General features: G+C 35.9%; 1 protein-coding gene across 1 annotated transcript in view; it reads right to left on the reverse strand.

The window, feature by feature from the left end:
• The window catches only part of LOC111142902 (solute carrier family 44 member 5), a 163,867-nt gene that overhangs the window by 24,637 nt on the left and 119,127 nt on the right, over positions 1-20,103 (reverse strand). Inside the window, exons 9-15 of the mRNA XM_022496286.1 lie at positions 19,865-19,977; positions 9,437-9,568; positions 5,951-6,050; positions 3,750-3,842; positions 3,200-3,287; positions 2,236-2,498; positions 1,640-1,734 (exon numbers count right to left, since the gene is read on the reverse strand). Of these exons, the coding sequence (XP_022351994.1) occupies positions 1,640-1,734; positions 2,236-2,498; positions 3,200-3,287; positions 3,750-3,842; positions 5,951-6,050; positions 9,437-9,568; positions 19,865-19,977 (884 nt within the window). The remainder of the gene's footprint in view (positions 1-1,639; positions 1,735-2,235; positions 2,499-3,199; positions 3,288-3,749; positions 3,843-5,950; positions 6,051-9,436; positions 9,569-19,864; positions 19,978-20,103) is intronic.

Raw genomic sequence — 20,103 nt, forward strand, 5'->3', positions numbered from 1 at the left:
CACCTTGAGAGCTATTGTTCAGTCAAGTGTGTAGCCTTTTGGCCCCTTCTGGGGTAAGGCAAATGGCCACATGTTCCAGTTCTTTTCAGGGTGCTCAGGCAGAGTGGTCACCCAACCAGCTTGGCTTGCAGTTTATGGTGACCTGGGCTGAAAGTCCCCTCCTGGGCTGACTATAACCAGTTTTCCCACTCCACTGCTTGGGCACTCTACCAGTTCAGACACCCCATTCATTCTGTGACTCCTGGGATCCTGAGACCATAATGACCCACCTAGAATTCTGCTCTTTTCATCCCCTGAGCCCCTTTCAGACAGGAAATCTGCTCACTGGAGCAGATTTCTAAGGTTTCCAATTTTGTCTTCTGGGGCTGTATCATTTTCCAGTAGCTGGCTTATGGAGGCTCCCCTCCCTCCATTTATCTTCCAATATCTCCCCGCAGATTGACGTCTCCATATCTCCTACCTTGCAAAATAAAGTTGCTTTTCTACTCGTAGAGTTCCAGATATATTTTTCTTACATCTCAGGATGAATTCATGGGTGTTCAGAATGGTTTGACAGATATCCAGCTAATGTCACGGGACCAGATGAAATAAGGTCCTCTGTTCTTCCATCATCTTGCCACCGTGGAAGCTCTTTATATATTCTGAATATTAGTTGTTTATCTGGTAAATGACTTGCAAATATTTTTTCCTATTTTATGGGTTGTCTTTTCATTCTCTTAATAGTGTCCTTTGGTACACAAACTTTGTGCATGTATATAAAGTCTGTTTTTTTTATTACCTGTGCTAAGAGATCTTCATCAAATCCAACGTCCTAAAGATGTCCTCCTATGCTTTCTTCTAAGAGTTTTACTTCTATTTTAGCTTTTAAGTCTTTGATCCATTTTTTGAATTAACTTTTGTATATTGTGTTAGGGTCCAACTTTATTCTTTTGCAGGTAGATATCCATTTTTCTAGTAATGTTAGTTGAGAAAACTGTCCTTTCCCCATTGATTGGCCTTATTATGTATGAGGTTTAATTTTTGGGTTTCTATTCTATTCCAGTTCTATGTGTCTGTCCTTATGCTAGCACCACACTGTTTGATTACTGTAGTTTGATATTAATTTTTAAAATCATGTAACAGGGAATATCCAACTTAGCTATGTTTGAAGACTGTTTTGGCAATTAATAATAAAACAAAGTGCACTCAAAGTAGAGTTTGTAAACTATATGTGTTATGTGTAAAGATTTATGCTGATGACACCCATATTTATATTTTAAGCCTGACTCATCATGAGCTTCAGACTTAAAACTACCTGACATCTCCACCAAGCTTCTCAATATCAACATGCCCCAAACACTGTTTTTCATCTCTTCTTTGAAATTGGCTTCTCCTGGTTTCTACATCTTCATAAATGGCATCACACACTTTTTGTCTTTTTTCTTTACCCTGCTTCTCTTCACATCCTCTCCTGCCCCATATCCTATCTCTCAGCAAGTCCTGTTGGCTTTTCCTTCCAAACATATCCCCAATCTGATCACTTCCATCCTTATTCCCTAGTCCAACTTGTAGTCATAATATTTCCCCTAACTCCTTGCCCCAAACCATTATTTTTACAAAAGTCAGGAAGTCTGAGAAAAGATGAATTCCAGAGTCTTACCTTTCAGACGGCGGTCCAAGTATTCTAGGATGAATTTAAACATTTGAACTAATGCAAGAATTAAGGATCCAAATGCTAGGGATCCTGTGTGATATCTGAGCAAAGATAAAATGAGAATCAAAGTTAAAATATCTTCATTACTAACTAATAGGATGATAAATAATTTTAATAGGTAAAAAGGATCCACAGAAGGATAAGAAAGTGTTTATCACACTTTCTTATTCAGGTTGATAAAGGTCTCCTTAGAGGATTTTAAATGTATGTCTATAATGATACCAATAGCCTGTCATCATAAAATACAATGTCTGGGCTAAGCAATGGAGAGATAGAGCCCAGTTAATTCTTATTTTTTATTTTGAGGCCCTCCCCTACTATTTGTCTTCAGCAACTTATGGCTTTTAGAAGGATGTTGGCCTGGGTAGGGATTATAAAACTATGGCTATAAAACCAGACATAAGCAATGGACATCCATGAATCTTAAATCATAACTTTGACCTCATTTGTATTTTGCCACTTGAATTATATAAGCATAAGACTGAATTTTAAACACACTAAACAACTGGGATGATAGATGTAGGATTGAATGTGGAACTTACCGTATGGCTCGCCCAAATGCAGTAAAAAGTGGATATGGTGGGATGTCATCAGGTTTTTTCAAGGCCCAGTAATAAGAAGCAAAGGCACCAGCAAGGGCACACTGACCCAGTGCAATGACAAAGTTTATAAGCCAGAGAAAGACAAATAGATTGAAAATCTGGAAGGTAGGGACATATTGATGGTACAGGCTCTTTCCACCATAGAAAGCAAAGTTACACTGAGCCCCAGGGCAAGCTTTGGCAATTTCAGTTGTATTAAAAATCTGTACACAGAAAAAAAATACAGATAAGATAGTATGAAATGCCATTCCAAAATAACACCTTCCCTGCCTTCTCTTCTTTCGTAACCCTCAATTGCCTGTCCTACTCTTTTCCCATTAACTTCCACTGTTAGTCCTATTTTCTTTTTTTGAATATATAGTTGTTTTTTTAAGATGTGAGACTGAGTGAGCACAAGAAACAGCAGGAGCACAAGTGGGGGGATGGGCAGAGGGAAAGGGAGAAGCAGACTCCCTGCTGGGCAGGGAGCTCAACAAGAGACTCAATCCCAAGACCCTGAAATCATGACCTGAGCCAAAGGCAGATGTTTAATGACAGAGCCACCCAGACACCTCTGTTATTCCTATTTTCTATCCCATCATTTTATATTATTCCTTAATGAGCACTGTAAAGTATTTCATTTTCTGTCATATGTTTACCACTCTGCACCCACTAAAATTTCACATTTATTAATGTTGTTGTTAACCATTCCTGCCTCTTCCATGGGCTCAGGAAATAATAGTGCTTTTCCTCTATTCTGCCTATCATTTCAGTGCTCTCCTGCTAACACCTGATACACCCTGCCCTTCTTAACAGTGATTCCCATTAAGTTTTCTATTTCTGCATTGTTTTTACAACCGCTAGGTGAAATGTAGTAGAGCGCTATACTGAAGTAAGTAAAAGAGAGAGAGTTTCTTTGACTTACCTCTGGGTCACAGGTTGTATTTTCATGTTTACATGTCCTTTCTGGGGATATGACTTTGTATATAGGTACCCCTGATGTAGCCAAGTAACTGGGTTAACCTATTTAGGAAAAACTATTTGCTGGTAGAAGGAAAGTAGATGGACAAGAAAATAATGCAAAAAACTCAAAAGTCTGCCGAGAGATTAACTTCAAAAAACTTCTAATCTTTTAATAATTCATACATTTTTTTCAGACCTGGTATAATATAACATGGGTCAGCTACACTGGGTGGCCCCCTCATAGTCAAATACAAAGGAATTTCCTTAGGTTATTGCCAAGAAGCACCACCATATGTGAAGCCAAAACAAAATCTATCGCATGATCTATCTGGCGGGGAGGGAAATTCAATAAGTAGACAAAGATTTTTTTAGAGCTTAGTGAAAAAACAGACAAATGAAAAACCTTTATGATGTTCCTAGTCTTCCTAGGATGGAAAGCACTGGAAACAATAGTAGTAGTGTGAATAGTAGTGTGGACGTGAGGTTTAAAAATGTCAGTTACCAAAGGATACATTGCTGTCACTGCCCAGTAGGCAATACAGATAGATAGGAAAATGAAAGTTAAAACTGGATAAATTAACGTAGTAGGGAGGTATCCAATGGCTCTGAAATAAAGCAAAATAGTTGAAGTTAAAAATGATTCAGAGATATAATTTCTCAATTAAATCTTTACCTGTTAAAACTAGAAATAAGCTTTAAACTAAATCCATTTAAGAATGATGGTCATAACCATTAACTCTTTTTTGCTGATCATTCTGGCATTTTCTTAAACATTTTTAAATTTTTTGATTGGCTTTTAAATTTTACTTAAATATTATTTATTTGTTTTTAGTAATTAGAAGCCTTTTTTATTGTTCATATTTGATTCCTGTCAAAAGTTCCCCAAACTTCCCCCAAGTTTCTGTATGACTCAAAGATTTGATATCCTAAATCTTCTCTTCTTTAGTTATTTCTGTATGACTCATAAAGATTTGATATATTATAATCATAGTTCTTCCTTTGGTTAAGATTCTTAGACTCTCAAAATTGGAGAAGACCTTGAGATCATCTGATCAAATGTGAGAATCCCTTCCTAATTTAGGAAGAATAGAAGGGACTGTACTATCTTTTAAATATGTTTATTAGTTTTTGGTGACCATATGGATAAAAACTTACTTTTGTATGACAGCACTTAACAACAACCAAAATATTAGAAAGTTCTTCCTTATCTGCTAGCCTGTTACTCATATCCACTACCTTTTAGAGAAGGAATTATCACTTTTCCATATAGCTCCCTTTCAAAGAACTCCGTATTCTTTTATACTCCAATATAATCATTCCTTTAATATTTCCTCATAAGTTGTGGTGTCTGAAATGTTCACCATCCTAGTTCCCCTGTTCCTACTTTTGAATGGTCTTTTTAGCATATGACACTGGAAGCCCAATACTGTTTTATATAACCACCAAGAACTATGAAGGAACTATTTCCAGTTCTACTGTAATGCACTGGCATAGTTTAGATGCCTGTTGCATCCGTTACCTTGTTCACCTCACTATTTGAGCTAAGTTCCCTCCTTTCTCCAGATTTTGCTATTAAGTGAAACTGAGCATCTCTATGTTTACCCTGTATTCTCACACCAATTTATTCCAGCTCTTACTTTCCCTTGAAAAAAATTATTAACTTGTCACAGTTGTATTGGCCCTTTCACACACACACACACACACACACACACACACACACACACATACACACACAGGTAACAATGGGGCAAGTTACAGTGAATTGTACAGTATCATTTTATTTAAAAAATAAACTCAGCAAATCAGAGTTTTCAGGGGCTAATGATAGGGTTTCAGTTATGAAAAGGAGAGAGAATTTAAACTGCTTATTAACTATTTAAACCATTGGATTCAAGTGGCACTATTACAATTATAGATGACAATTTTGTTAAAATAATCCTTACAGACTATTTAAAATAATTTTGGCTTTGGTTATTAATAATTTAGGTTTTCATCATTCTAAATAGAATGCATGGTCTGTTGGCTTGATAGTAATGCTTTTTGTTTCTTCCATGCATTATTCAAAGGTTTAAAATATTGCCGTCAAGTGACCTTTGGAATAGTTTAGAACCTGTAGGGATCATTATCTTCCAGCATGAATTTTGGTGTTTATTTTACAGCATTTTTTTAACAAAAAAGGCTCCAGGTATAAAGTGTTCTGAATTAAGAGCTGTAGATAGAAAATGTATAGTCTGGTGCTCCTAGGATCAATTATTCCCTCTATAAGCAAATTTTGTCATTCATATAGAAATGGTAATAGCACATAATTAACTTCATAGAATTATGGTGATTGATGGCAAATGACCTCAATCATCAATATTAACATATGATTCAGCAGGGGAATAATACAATATATAATACAAGTTACCTTTATACAGCACTTTATCATACTTTCACACGTTATTCTAATGTGTTCAAAAAGTGCTAATACCTACACTACACAGGTTTGAGCCTTAGTTCATCCTATGATAATTGAGGTGTGGAGATACTGAAGGATTTGTTAGAATGACCTTTCTAATAAGTGGCAAAGTCTGAACTTCAGTCTTCTTGAATGGAAAGCAGATTTCTTCAACAAGTCTTAAAGGGGAAGTCATCTGGGGGCATCTACACAATAGGCAGTGACTGATTTGAATGACTTATAAAAGTTATGTGAGTTTCTCCATCAGGGCCTTACTTGCTCCCTTCCTTCAGCAGGGCAATGGAGATGCAGATTCGTTCCCTGAGGAAGATCAGCATGAGGATGATAAACACTTCAAGAAGGCAGAGTATTATCACTTTAAACAGGAAATAAAAAAATTAGTGTGTGATTCAAATTAACCCAAAAAACAAACTTCTCTGCAAAATTCAGGACTGAGTTTCATGACTTTTTCTCCCAATTCTGACACTCTAATTTAAGCAGTGCTATGTCTCCCAAAATGCTAATCTTAGAAATTCACTTTCAAAACCTCCAAGAAATCTAGATTAAAATATCTAGCTAGAGTTTGAGCAACGCAACTGCTCAGGCTTCATTTCATCTATAGAAATATTTCACACCATTTGTAGAAATGAGAGAAGGAAGGACTGCGATAGGCAGCTCTATTTCAGATGTTTTCACTTTCATTTCGTTGAGTAAGAGCGTCATTACAGGAGAAACTTTTTGAATTGCCCACCCCGTTCACAATGCCTCTTCATTAATTGACCTTGCTGACTGACAAGGCAGGCTCTTGGCTGCGGCATTTTTATTCTGTGACTCCACCCATCATGGCTACCATTGAAGGAACCAGGATGTAAACCCAAAGAAAGTCTCTAATAAAAGTCTCAGGATTAGAACTAAGGGAATCTACTTCAGTTTTGAATTGAAGGTTATGGACCTCTTGAACTTCGAGTTATACAAACTTAATGAACGGTGTCACCTTTATGTGAAATAAGTGAATTTGCAAAGAAAGAATAAACTGCATGTGTGTTAAAGAAACACAGTAGGGAGGCAATCTTGAGTCCTTTTGGCTTTCTGTTTGCTGGATCCAAGTACACTTGAAAGTCCAACTGTTTTTCTGGTTTTTTTTTACTTCGATGAGCCACTTCCATATTCTACCAATCCCTTGCCCCCAGCTTGTTCCAATTTTCTTTTCTTTTTGGCTACCCTCAATTAGTTTCTTTTTACTTTAAGCCAGATGGTCATAATCACTATATTTCCTCAATTTTAAGACACATCTTTAATTAAGTAATAACTTTTCAGGAAAGGATTTTATTTTTCATTTTTCATCTTTTCATTGATTATAAGATGCATCCTGACTTCAGATAATGTTGAAAAGTGAAAAGTCTGGATCTTAAAATTAAGGAAATAGAGCACTGCTAATCATAGAATCTGAAATTATAGAGGAAACTTAATGGAAATTTAAAGTCCCACCTGCAAAGGAATCTGCTGTATTACATCCTTTGCTAGACAGTTATTCTGCTCATGTCTGAGCACTTTGAGTGACAGGCAATCATTATTTCATTCAATTGTTACACCACTAAGATTCTGATGTCACCAAACACATGTCTTCTTTTAGTTAAATTATGTATTTGTCATGCATATTTGATTCTCTTAAAAAATAAACTGAGTCCAAAATTATGGGGTATGGCCATATTAAGCTAAAATCATTATCTTCAGACAAACCCGAGAATACAAGATATACCCAGAATCATTTTATATTCTGAAGTTGCATTGATGAACAACATTGCATATGAAGCTTATACAAAATTGCATATCCAAAACAATTAGAGAAATTTTATTGTCTTTTGAATTTATGTATTATATCCCTTTCTTGTGTTTAAAATCTATTTTCTGAGACCCTGTAGAAAAGCTGGTATAACTCTAACTCTTCTGAAGAGGAGACTGGGAACACTCATAGCAGAAATGAGAAGAGAACCATCTCCTAACACATCTGAGACTCATAAAAATGATAGTTTTTATATGTATAATTCTGCTTATTTTCAGCGTTTCCATCAGAGTATAATTTTACATTATGCCCTTCTCTCTGATACCTAGAATTTTGTCCAATCACAGAGTAAGTAATCAATTAATGTCCAGTAAATGGATTGTGAAAGTGGGGACTAATTTGAGGAAAGACTGGTATTGCCAGACTTAAAAATAAAAGCAAACTCTATATTTTCTTCAAAGGACATCTCTTAACTCCTCCAATGGCAGATTCTCATCATGTCAATAATTTTTGTGTTGAAAGCCCTTAAGAAACAACAGTGGAATGACCACAGAACCTGTAATTAAGAGCCACCTGAGAATAAAACTAGAGGTTTCAATACATAATGGATGAGATTCATCATCTCTCGACATGACAGATAATTGCAAGTGAATTGCTGAGAATGTATGGAATCGCTCAAATTCAGGGAAAATGGTGAGGATATGAGTCCCAAGATGCCTGCTCTTTATAATTAAAAAGAAATGGCTACAAATGAAATAATCTTTCTGCAACATATTTGAAAAAAATTGTTAAATAAAGGAACTAATCTGCATGTGAACTGAAGTGGGAAGCCAAGGAACAAGGATGTGGCATTTTGATCCAACACTGCCCAAGGGAAAGAGAAAAACTCAATGTGGCAGACAAAAGGAATCCGGTGGGGGGCTTCTGTGCAAGGCTAGGTCATCAAGCTTGCCAAGAACCTATAGAATAAAATCTCTCGAAGCAAAAACCTTTGCTAAAAAGGCTACTCATTATTAATTTTGTTCCTCACATGCCTTGATTCCAGGAAAGCAGTGTCCTAGATGGACTAGGTCTGCATTCTGGTCAGGAAGGTATCCTAGTATAGAAACAACTAAAGTGGCATACTAGTTACATAACAGGAGCCTGTCCTTGAAAGCCTAAAGACTTCTGGGGGAAGTGGCAAAACCAAGTTTTCACATTTATGGAGATGAGACCCATACGTGGACCCATGATGCCCCCCATCAAAATACTGATCATCTCTGAGGCAATCTCTGGGCTTCTTACCAGGCCTCCTTGAAGTGCCTTGTTTGGCTCTCTAACTTAAACAGTATGAAGAATTCTTTTTTAAAGCAACATGTAATTAGAGATTATTTTAAATCTTGATTAAAGAACATGAAATTGGAGGAATATTATAATAGAACCATTTTAGGAACAAATTAAAGCTATATAAATAAATGTAAATATAAATATAAATAAATTAAAGCTATCTCTGAAATCATCTTGCTTTAAAATTTTTGTTAATATTACCCTTAACTAATTCAATAGTTTGAATAAACACTTCAAAAATATAAATTTATTACTCATTATTTCAATTCCTGTAATAGTTTAAAAGTCTTATGAAAAAAATTGGTCTTTTTCTGTTTTTAACACAAGTTTAAAAAATCAAACATTTTTTTCCTTTTAAAACACCTTTCTTGGGTATCGAGTTAAAGGCTATAAATATCCACATCCAAACCATTCTAAGGTGAAAGCAAATAGCATGACATCATTGTAAAGTACTATTTTCTTAGATGGTATAATAAATTCCCCTCAATGACTTTGCCATTTACTCTAGCTATAAAGATTACAGATGCATTTACTTTAATGACATTGTGATAAGTGTATCTAACAGGTTACACCAACCCAAGATTTCCTTTAGACAAAGATTCTCTTTCATTATTATTACTTTAACAAAATTAGTTTTTTTAAAATCCACTCACTAAATGCGAACCAAGTTTGTTTCAGTTGGAAGTACATGCTTATATCAGTCTGAATCCCGATGTCATATATAGTTAAGTGAGAATTTGGCCGTCCCTGAAGATTGCTATATTCCTGGTAACAGTACCATATTCCTTGAAAAGAAAAGAAAAACAGACTAATATAAAATTCCATTTCCTGAAATGTAAGCTACACACTTATACATATCTACATGAAATCGAATAGCTGGTCATTTCTACAAAGGCAAGATTCATATTTACAAAGTAAACGTTTTATATGGCTCTAATATTCTAACTGTATATTCTATATCCAAAATAAATGTTATCAGTATTTACCTGGCTGACTACGGTGACTTCTGGCTTTAAATGTCCTTTTGACTAGAAACAACCTCAATGTCCATCAACAGGGACTGGCTAAATAAATTATGGTATATGTGTACAGTAGAATACTAGCTTTTCATATAAATAAGAGAAAGTATACTGATATTCAATGATCACTAAGTTATTTTGATAACTGAAAAAAGCAAGGTACAAAATGACATAAAAATACGCTATAATTCACATAATAAGAATAATCTTTATATATATTTTCTTATATACACATAAAGTATCTCTGGAAGGATACACAGCAGTGTATTTTTTTACCTCCAGGGAAGGAAACTTACCAACCAAGGAATAGAAAAAGAAGGATATTTCACTGTATAGAATTTATACCTTTTGAAATTTGAAGCGCATAGATATACAGTCAATTTAAGAAGCAAATTTGTAAAAATCATTAAGTTGAAAAAATACTTTAGAGTTCAAAAAAATATTTTTGGAGGGAGGAGCAAGATGGCAGAGGAGTAGGAGACCTAATATCATCAGATCCCAGGGGTTCAGCTGGATAGTTACCAAACCATTCTGAACACCTACAAACTCAACAGGAGATTGAAGAGAAGAAGAGCAGCAATTCTAGGAACACAAAAGTGACCACTTTCTGGAAGGTAGGCTGTGCAGAGAAGTGAATCTGAGGTGACATATAAGACGATAGACCAAGGGGGAGGGGCCCACTCCTGGCAAGTGGTAGAGCAGCAGAGCACAAAATCAGAACTTTTACAAGTCTGCTACACTGAGGGATGTTGTTTCAGAGGCTAAGCAGGGGATGGGACAGTGTGCTCTCAGGACCTGTGGGGGTCACAAAAAGACCAGGGGTGTCAAAGTCCCAGGTATCAGAGCAGGGAAGCCGGCTGCAGACAGAGCCAAGAAGTAGGCTCTCAGCTTGGGGTTACCATAAACCGTGATCTGAGGAATCCTCAAAAGCAGGGACCCCACAAGTGGCAGATCTGGGGAGGCTCCCTCCTTCCTCCGGGAGAGCAGTGCAGGAGCATGCTGCAGGAATCTGCTGGGTTTGGAGACTCCAAAGTGGGCCATCCACCAGAGATACAAAATGCTCAAAGTCCTCAGTCACAGGCCAGGTAAGCATGGAGTGCAGTCAGAGACCAGGGGGACAGGAGTAACTGACTGATTTTCTCTGAGGGTACACTGAACTGTGAGGCCCTGAGCTCTTGGCCACTCTGGGGCCGGAGATGGGAGGCCATTTTCATTCCTGTCCTCTAAAGCTATTCTGAAAGTGTTCAGGGAATAAAAGCTCCCAAGAGTGAACCCAAGCAGATTACTTAGCCTGGCTCCTGGCAAGGGTGGTGCAATTCTGCCACAGGCAAAGACATTTGAGAATCACTGCAACAGGCCCCTACCCCAGAAGATCAGCAAGAACATCCAGCAAAGACCAAGTTCACAAATCAATGAGAACTGCAGAACTCCAGAGCTAGAGGAATGCAACACATAGAATTCATTTTAAAATTCACTTGGAATTTTTCCCCATGATGCTTTAGTTTTTCAAAGCTAAATTTCTAAAACTTTTTTAATTCTATTTTTTAAAATTATTCTTCTTTCCTATTTTTTTAACTACTTTATCTTATCAATACCTTTTTAAAAATCTTTTTAAATTTTCATTGTTATAGTCATATTCAATCCCTTTATTGTATTTAGCCTTGTTTTTTGAATACATATAGGTTTTTCTTTCTTTAAAATTTTGGGAGATAGTTTCCTCTAACAGCTCAAAATATATCCTAAATCTAATGTATGGCTTTGTTCTAGTCTCCAGCCTGATCACATGCTTTCCTCTTTTTTTTTCTTTTTTTCAACCAACTTCTTTTCAATTCCTTTTTGAGAATCTTTTTAAAGTTTCACCTTTACAGTCATATTCCATCCCTTCATTGTGCTTACCCTTATTTTTGTATATATGTAAGTTTTTCTTTCTTTAAAATTTTGGGAGGCAGTTTCTTCTAATAGACCAAAATACATCCAAAATCATGTGTGTGGCTCTGTTCTATTCACCAATCTAATATATATACGTGTGTGTGTGTGTGTGTGTGTGTGTGTGTATGTATGTATATACACACATACATATATATTTTTTCACCTTTCTTCCCCCCCCCCCCGCCCACCAAAGGTTTCAGGTCTCTTCTGATTTGGTTAGTGTATATTTTTCTGGGGTCATTGCTACCCTTTTAGTATTTTGCTCTTTAATTCATCTATTCTTATCTGGATAAAATGACGAGGCAGAAAAATTCACCTCAAAAAAAAAAAAAAAAAGAACAAGAGGCAGTACCAACAGCTCGGGACCCCATCAATATGGACATTAGTAAGATGTCAGATCTAGAGTTACATGTGATGATTATTAAGGTGCTAGCTGGGCTTGGAAAATGCATGACAGATACTAGATAATCCCTTTCTGGAGAAATAACATCCCTTTCTGGAGAAATTAACTAAAATCTAACCAAGTTGAAATTAAAAAGCTATTAATGAGGTGCAATAACAAATGGATAAATGCTACTGCTAGGATAAATGAGGCAGAAGAGAGAATTAGTGATACAGAAGACCAAATGATGGAGAATAAAGAAGCTAAGAAAAAGAGAAATAACTACTGAACCATGAGGGGAGAATTTGAGAGATAAGTGATACCATGAGACAAAACAATATTAGAATAATTGGGATCCCAGAAGAAGAAGGGAGAGAGGGGCAGAAGGTATATTGGAACAAATTATAGCAGAGAATTTCCCTAATATGGTGAAGAGAGCAAGTATCAAAATCCAGGAGGCACATAGAACGCCCCCCAAAATCAATAAAAATAAGTCCACACCCTTTCATCTAAGTCTCAGTGACAAAGAGAAGATTCTGAAAGCAGCTTGGGATAAGAGGTCTGTAACATACAATGGTAGAAATATTAGATTGGCAGCAGACCTATCTACAGAGATCTGGCAGGCTAGAAAGGACTGGCATGAAATATTCAGAGTACTAAATGAGAAAAACATGCTGCCAGGAATACTACATCCAGCTGGGCTATCACTGAAAATAGAAAATAGAAGGAGAGATAAAAAAGCTTCCAGGACAAACAAAGACTGAAAAAACTTGCAAACACCAAATCAGCCCTACAGGAAATATTGAAAGAGGTCCTCCAAGCAAAGAGAGAGACTAAAAGTAACGGACCAGAAAGGAACAGAGAAAATATAAACAGTTACCTTACAGACAATACAATGGCACTAAATTCATATCTTTCGATTGTTACACTGAATGTAAATGGGCTAAATGCCCCAATCAAAAGACACAGGGTATTAGAATGGATAAAAACCCAAACCTATTAATATGCTATCTACAAGAAACTCCTTTTAGACCCAAAGACATCTCCAGATTTAAAGTGAGGGGATGGAAAACAACTTACCATGCTAATGGACATCAAAAGAAAGCTGTGGTGGCAATCCTTATATCAGGTAAATTGGATTTTATGCCAAAGACTGTAATAAGAGATGAGGAAGGACACTATATCATACTTAAAGGGTCTGTCCAATAAGAAGATCTAACAATTTTAAATATCTATGCCCCTAACATGGGAGCAGTCAATTATATAAACCAATTAATAATAAAATCAGGGGCGCCTGGGTGGCTCAGTGGGTTAAGGCCTCTGCCTTCGGCTCAGGTCATGATCCCAGGGTTCTGGGATCAAGCCCCACATCAGGCTCTCTGCTCAACAGGGAGCCTGCTTCCCTTCCTCTCTGTCTCTGCCTGCCTCTCTGCCTACTTGCGATCTCTGTCAAATAAATAAATAAAATATTTTTTAAAATAAGTAAATAAATAAATAATAAAATCAAAGAAACACATCAACAATAATACAGTAATAGCAGGGGACTTTAACACTCCCCTCACTGAAATGGACAGATCACTTAAGCAAAATATTAAAAGGAAATAAAGGCTTTAAGTGACACACTGGACCAGATGGACATAACAGATATATCAGGACATTCCATCCCAAACCAACAGAACACATATCATGGAACATTCTCCAGAATAGATAACATCCTGGGTCACAAATCAGGTCTCAACTGGTACCAAAAATTGGGACCATTCCCTGCATATTTTTAGACCACAATGCTTTGAAACTAGACCTCAACCACAAGGGGAAAGTTGGAAAGAACTCAAATATGTGGAGGCTAAAGAGCATCCTACTAAAGAATGAATGGGTCACCAGCAAATTAAAGAAGAATTTTAAAAATTCATGGAAACAAATGAAAATGAAAGCACAACTGTTTAAAATCTTTGGGACACTGCAAAAGCAGTCCTGAAAGGAAAGTATACAGCAATACAAGTCTTTCTCAAGAAACAAGAAAGGTCTCAAGTACACAACCTAACCCTACACCTAAAGGAGCTGGAGAAAGAACAGCAAAGAAAGCCTAAACCCAGCAGGAGAAGAGAAATGATAAAGATCAGAGCAGAAATCAATGAAATAGAAACCAAAAGAACAGTAGAACAAATCAACGAAACTAGAAGCTGGTTCTTTGAAAGAATTAATAAGATTGATAATCCCCAGGGCGGACTTGTCAAAAAGAAAAGAGAAAGGACCCAAATAAATAAAATCATGAATGAAAGAGGAGAGATCACAACCAACACCAAAGAAATACAAACAATTACAAGAACATATTATGAGCAACTATACACCAGCAAATTTGACAATCTGGAAGAAATGGATGCATTCCTAGAGACATATAAACTACCAAAACTGAACCAAGAAGAAACAGAAAACCTGAACAGACCATAACCAGTAAGTAGATTGAAGCAGTCCTCAAAAATCTCCCAACAAACAAGAGCCCAAGGCCAGACGGCTTCCCAGGGGAATTCTACCAAACATTTAAAGAAGAATTAATACCTAATCTACTGAAATTGTTCCAAAAAATAGAAATGGAAGGAAAACTTCCCAACTCATTTTATAAGGCCAGCATTACTTTGATCCCCAAAGCAGACAAAGACCCCGTCAAAAAGGAGAATTACAGACCAATATTCTTGATGAACACAGATGCAAAAATTCTCACCAAAATACTAGCCAATAGGATCCAAAAGCACATTAAAAGGATTATACACCATGACCAAGTGGGATTTGTTCCTGGGCTGCAAGGTTGGTGCAACATCTGCAAATCAATCAATGTGATACAATACATTAATAAAAGAAAGAACAAGAATCATATGATACTCTCGATAGATGCTGAAAAGGCATTTGACAAAGTACAGCATCATTTCTTGATCAAAACTCTTCACAGTGTATAACTTTTTGATGGGGTCTTTGTCTGTTGTTGTTGTTGTTTTTTTAAGTTGGGTTGTTTGATTTTTTTAACTTTACCTTTTTTGCTCCTAAGTTGTATGAATTCTTTATATTAGCTCCTTATCAGGTATCTGATTTGCAAATATTTTCTCTATCCAATAGTTTGTCTTTTCATTTGGTTGAGGGATTTCTTTGCTGTTCAGAAGCTTTGTAGATTACATAGTTCCACTTATTTATCTTTGTTTTTATTGCTTGTGATTTTTAGGTCAGATTCAAAAAAATCATTGCCAAGACCTGTATCAAGGAGCTTACTGCCTATGTTTTCTTCTATTCAAGTATCTAATCCATTTTGAGTTAATTTTTGTGTATGCTGTAAGATAGTGGTCCAGTTTTATTCTTTTGTGTGTGCCTGTCCAGTTTTTCCAACACAATTTATTGAAGAGAATGTCCTTTCCATTGTATATCTTGGCTCCTTTGTCATAAATTGATACATAAGTAGGTTTATTTTGGGGCTCTCTATGCTGTTCCATTGATGTACGTGTCTGTTTTTATGCCAATATCATACTGTTTTAATTACTATAGCTTTGTAATATAGTTTGAAATCAGGGCATATGATACCTCCAGTTTTTTTTCTCCTTTCTCAAGATTGCTTTGGTTTTTTGGTTTTGTGTTTTTTCTGTTTCACTTTGTTTTTTATGGTTCCATATAAATTTTAGGACTATTTGCCCCACTTATTTTATTTATTTATTTATTTATTTATTTATTGCCCCACTTATTTTAAAAGTGCAATTTGAATTTTGATAGCGATTGCACTGAATCTGTAGATCCTTTGGGTAGTATGCAGATTTTAACAATATTTATTCTCCCAATCCATGAGCATAGAATATCTTTCCATTTTTTGTGTCTTCTCCAATCTTTTTTTATTAATGTCTTATAGTTTTCAATACATAGGACTTTCACCTCCTTTGTTAAATTTATTCCTAGTTATTTTATTCTTCTGATGCAACTGTAAATGGGATTGTAAATGGATAGACCACCCACACAGAAAATCAGTAAGGAAACATCAGCCTTTAAACAACACATTAGACCAGGTGGACTTAACAGATGTATATAGAATATCCCAACAAAAACAACAGAATACACATTCTTCTCAAGTGCACATAAAGTCTTTTTAAGGGCAGATCATATGTTAGGCCACGAAACAAGTCTTAATAAATTTAAGAGAATAGAAATTATATTGAGTATCTTCTTTGACCACACTGGTATGAAACCAGAAATTACACGAGGAAAACTGAAAAATTCACAAATATGTAGAGATTAAACAACATATTACCAAACAACCAATAGGTTAAAGAAGAAATCAAAAGGAAAATAATACCTTGAGACAAATGAAAATAGAAATATACCAAAATCTGTGGTACACAGTAAAAGCAGTTCAAGAGGGAAGTTCATAAGGGCACAGCTTTACCTCAAGAAACAAGAAAAGTCTCAAATAACCTAACATTATACCTCCCTTGAGGTATAGAGAAAAGAACAAATGAAAGCCAAAGTTAGAAGGAAGGAAATAACAAAGATTAGAGTAGAAATAAATAAGACAGAGACTAAAAAGACAATACAAAAGATCAATGAGACTAAGAGATGGTTCTTTGAAAAGATGAGAAAAATGGACAAGTGTTTAGCTAGACTCACCAAGAAAGAGAGCACTCAAAATCAGAAAAGAGGAGAGGTTACAACTGATACAGAAATACAAAGGATCATAAGAGACTCCAGTCAATCCTTAAACAACAGGAGGGTTAGGGGTACCTACCCCAATGCAGTCAAAAACCCATATGTAAATTTTGACTCCCCAAAATCTTAACTATTAATAGCCAACTATTGACCAGAAGCCTGACTGATACCACAAGCAGCTGATTAACAGTTAACATTAACCCCTAACACTTAGTATGCTATATGTATTATGTATTCTCATAATAAAGTAAGCTACAGAAAAGAAAACATTATTAGGAAAATCATAAGGAAAAGAAAATTCATTTACAGTACTGAGTTTATAAAAAAATCTGCATATATGTGGACACATGCAGTTCAAATCCATGATATTCAAAGTTCAACTGTACTAAGAACAATTATATGCCAACAAACTCAACAACTGAGATGGATGAATTCCTAGAAAGATACAGCCTACCAAGGCTGAATCATGATAAAATTGAATACATAACAGACCAATTACTACTAAGAAAACTGAGTTGGTAATCAAAAGTCTCCCAACAAACAAAAGGCAGGGACCAGATAGCTTCCCTGGTGAAGTCTACCAAAATTCAAAGAAGATTTAATACCAACCTCCTCAAGCTCTTCCAAAAAACAAAAGTGGAGGGAATATTTCCAAACTCATTTTCCAAGGCCAACATTACCCTGATAGAAAAATCAGACAAGGAAACCACAAGAAAAGAGAACTACCGGCCAATACCCCTGATGAACAAATATTTCATTGATATTTCTATTGAAAATAGATGTACAAATTTCTATTGAACATAGATGTACAAATCCTGAACAACATATTAGCAAACTGAATTCAACACTACATTAAAAATGTCATACATCATGGGATTTATCCCAGAGATGCAAGGATGGTTCAGCATCCATAAATAAATAAATGTGATATACCACATTAATGAAATGAAAGACAAAAATCATATGATAATCTCAATAGATGCAGACAAACATTCAAGAAAAGTCAACAACCATTCCTGTGTTAACAACTACAACTGAGACTTTCTACTGAACATTTAGCATGTACTAAGCCTCTTTCAAAGGGCTTTATGTACATTATTTTAAAAAATATTCACAGAATCCTATTGTATAGTTGAAGAAACTACTAATTAGACCATGTACTTGCAGAGGTTCACACAGTTCATGTGCAATGAATCTGTGCCTTTTCAAACTCCAAATCCATGTCTGTAACCCCACTGTTCTATGACCTCTCCTGTATAAATCTTAACTTGTTCTGGTCAATAAGAATTGTTCCACTGATGTTCAAGGGCACTTGCCCACAAATAGTCTGGTTTTTTCATACGTTGTTTGCCCTAGGAAATAGGGTGCTGTTAGTAGGAAATGATTGGTTACCCAAGATACAGAGAAAATCAGTTGTCCCAGGTAGTAGCAAAGGTGAGTCACACAGTGTTACACTTCTCAGTCTAACTGGACATTTCCCCACCCAATGATCAGCTTTAAGCTGACTTGCCACACCATTAACTGCTGAGTTAGAACTACCTAGGGAGTCAACAGGGAGCTGAAATTGGTTGTTTCTCCTGTATTTTTGATATATTGACACTCTCTCTCCTTCTTGCCACTGTCAAACTTGAACTATAGCCAATCTCAGATTTTTCTTGCTCCCCCTATGACAAGTCACTGAAATCAATACCAGACTTTACTGTCTTTCCCATCCTGATGACAATAAGAGTGACTGAATCACATGCCGAGGCTATATAGTAGTAAAGGGCAGAGTTTATTTTGAGCTCCAAGCAGAAACATACACAAAAGACTTTTATACAAAAAGGTTTCTTGGGAGTCTTTGATTAAGGGGTAGCAGTTCTTACATTCCTCCACCAGACTGACCCAACCTTTTCACATGTAGCTGCACAGAGGGAGCAGATAAGGAAACCCTGAGGAGACCTGAAGCTGTCTAGAAACCTATTGAGGATAACAAGGAGGATAGTAACAATAAACCAACACATACATACTGAGAGTTTATTGTTTTTCACATATTGTTCTGAGAGCTTTATAGTCATTGTCTCAGTTAATCCTCACAACCTCGTGAGATGGAGATATGTACCATTACTGTGCTATTATGGGTAAGAAAACTGGGTCTTATAATCATTAGGAAGCATTTCCAAAGTTCCTCAGTTATCCATTATGGAGCTGGGATTAGAACTAGGCTAACTATACAACCTGGGGATTCAACATCATTCTTATATTGATATGTGTAAAGCTCTTCTTCAGGTGACAATAATAGGAAATTTCTCTTTTTGGTGTCTTCTACCATAAAAGTGCAATGTCAATCCAAATGGTACTGCAGGGGAAATTACTCCTGAATAGAAACCTCACCAACATTCATATATTGGCCCCATATGTTTATTAGCACTCTGAAAGAAGCTGCCATAAATGCTACACTGCTCCTTGGAAGAAACTTCAGTTCCTTTTTTGGTGTTCACACTGTACCTGTACTGCTTTTGAAGGGACTGGGTGATTGGTTAGATTTCAAACTTGATACAAAGTAATTCTCCACCCAGAGTGTAATTCAGAATACCTGCCTCTAGAGGGTGGTGCCTCATTATGGAGTACTGGCCAGCTATTAGAAAGTTTGACAGTACCTGGATTAAAATTAGTAAATTGAAAGAGAAAAAGAGATCACACTTCTGTAACTACACAGACCTAGCCTTTGATCAAACAAAAAAGTTAAAGGAATAAAATAAGTTTTCTGAAATGTTTTTCATTAACCTAAATGGTGTTATTTTTATCTCCATCTTAATAACCATAAGGCATGGGACCAAAGGTCACTAAGGAAAACATGTAGAACATTTTAATAGCACTTCTTTTCAAGATAAAGAAGATAAAAGTTATAGGAATAATATATGCAAAATTAAATAATTTTTCTCAATTTAATACTTTGGGGTGAGAAGTAAATAATTAAACTTACTGCAAGTTAAATGCTTTCTGGTAATTGATAATGGCAACTGGAAAGAAAAGGACTATTTTGAATAGTCCTTAAAAATCACTATGTGATTTTTAAGAAGGGCGATACCTACCGTAACCTATAATTCCAATCACACCCACCATGAAGACCCAGAAAAGGAATCCAGCTATGAACCTCAGGAGTATCACAAACATCCAACTGAGGAGCATGGCAATAGTCAGGCCACTAGAGGAAAAAGCATAAAACACACAGGGGTCAAGTGTGTTAATCATAACATAAAGTTAACAGCAAGACAACATTTCTATTCAGAATAATCTCAGATTATTCTATTTTAGCTGGCTATGGAAATAT

The sequence above is a fragment of the Enhydra lutris genome, unplaced genomic scaffold (assembly GCF_002288905.1).
Source record: "Enhydra lutris kenyoni isolate GAN:26980312 unplaced genomic scaffold, ASM228890v2 scaffoldscaffold9, whole genome shotgun sequence".
Classification (NCBI taxonomy): Eukaryota; Metazoa; Chordata; class Mammalia; order Carnivora; family Mustelidae; genus Enhydra; species Enhydra lutris.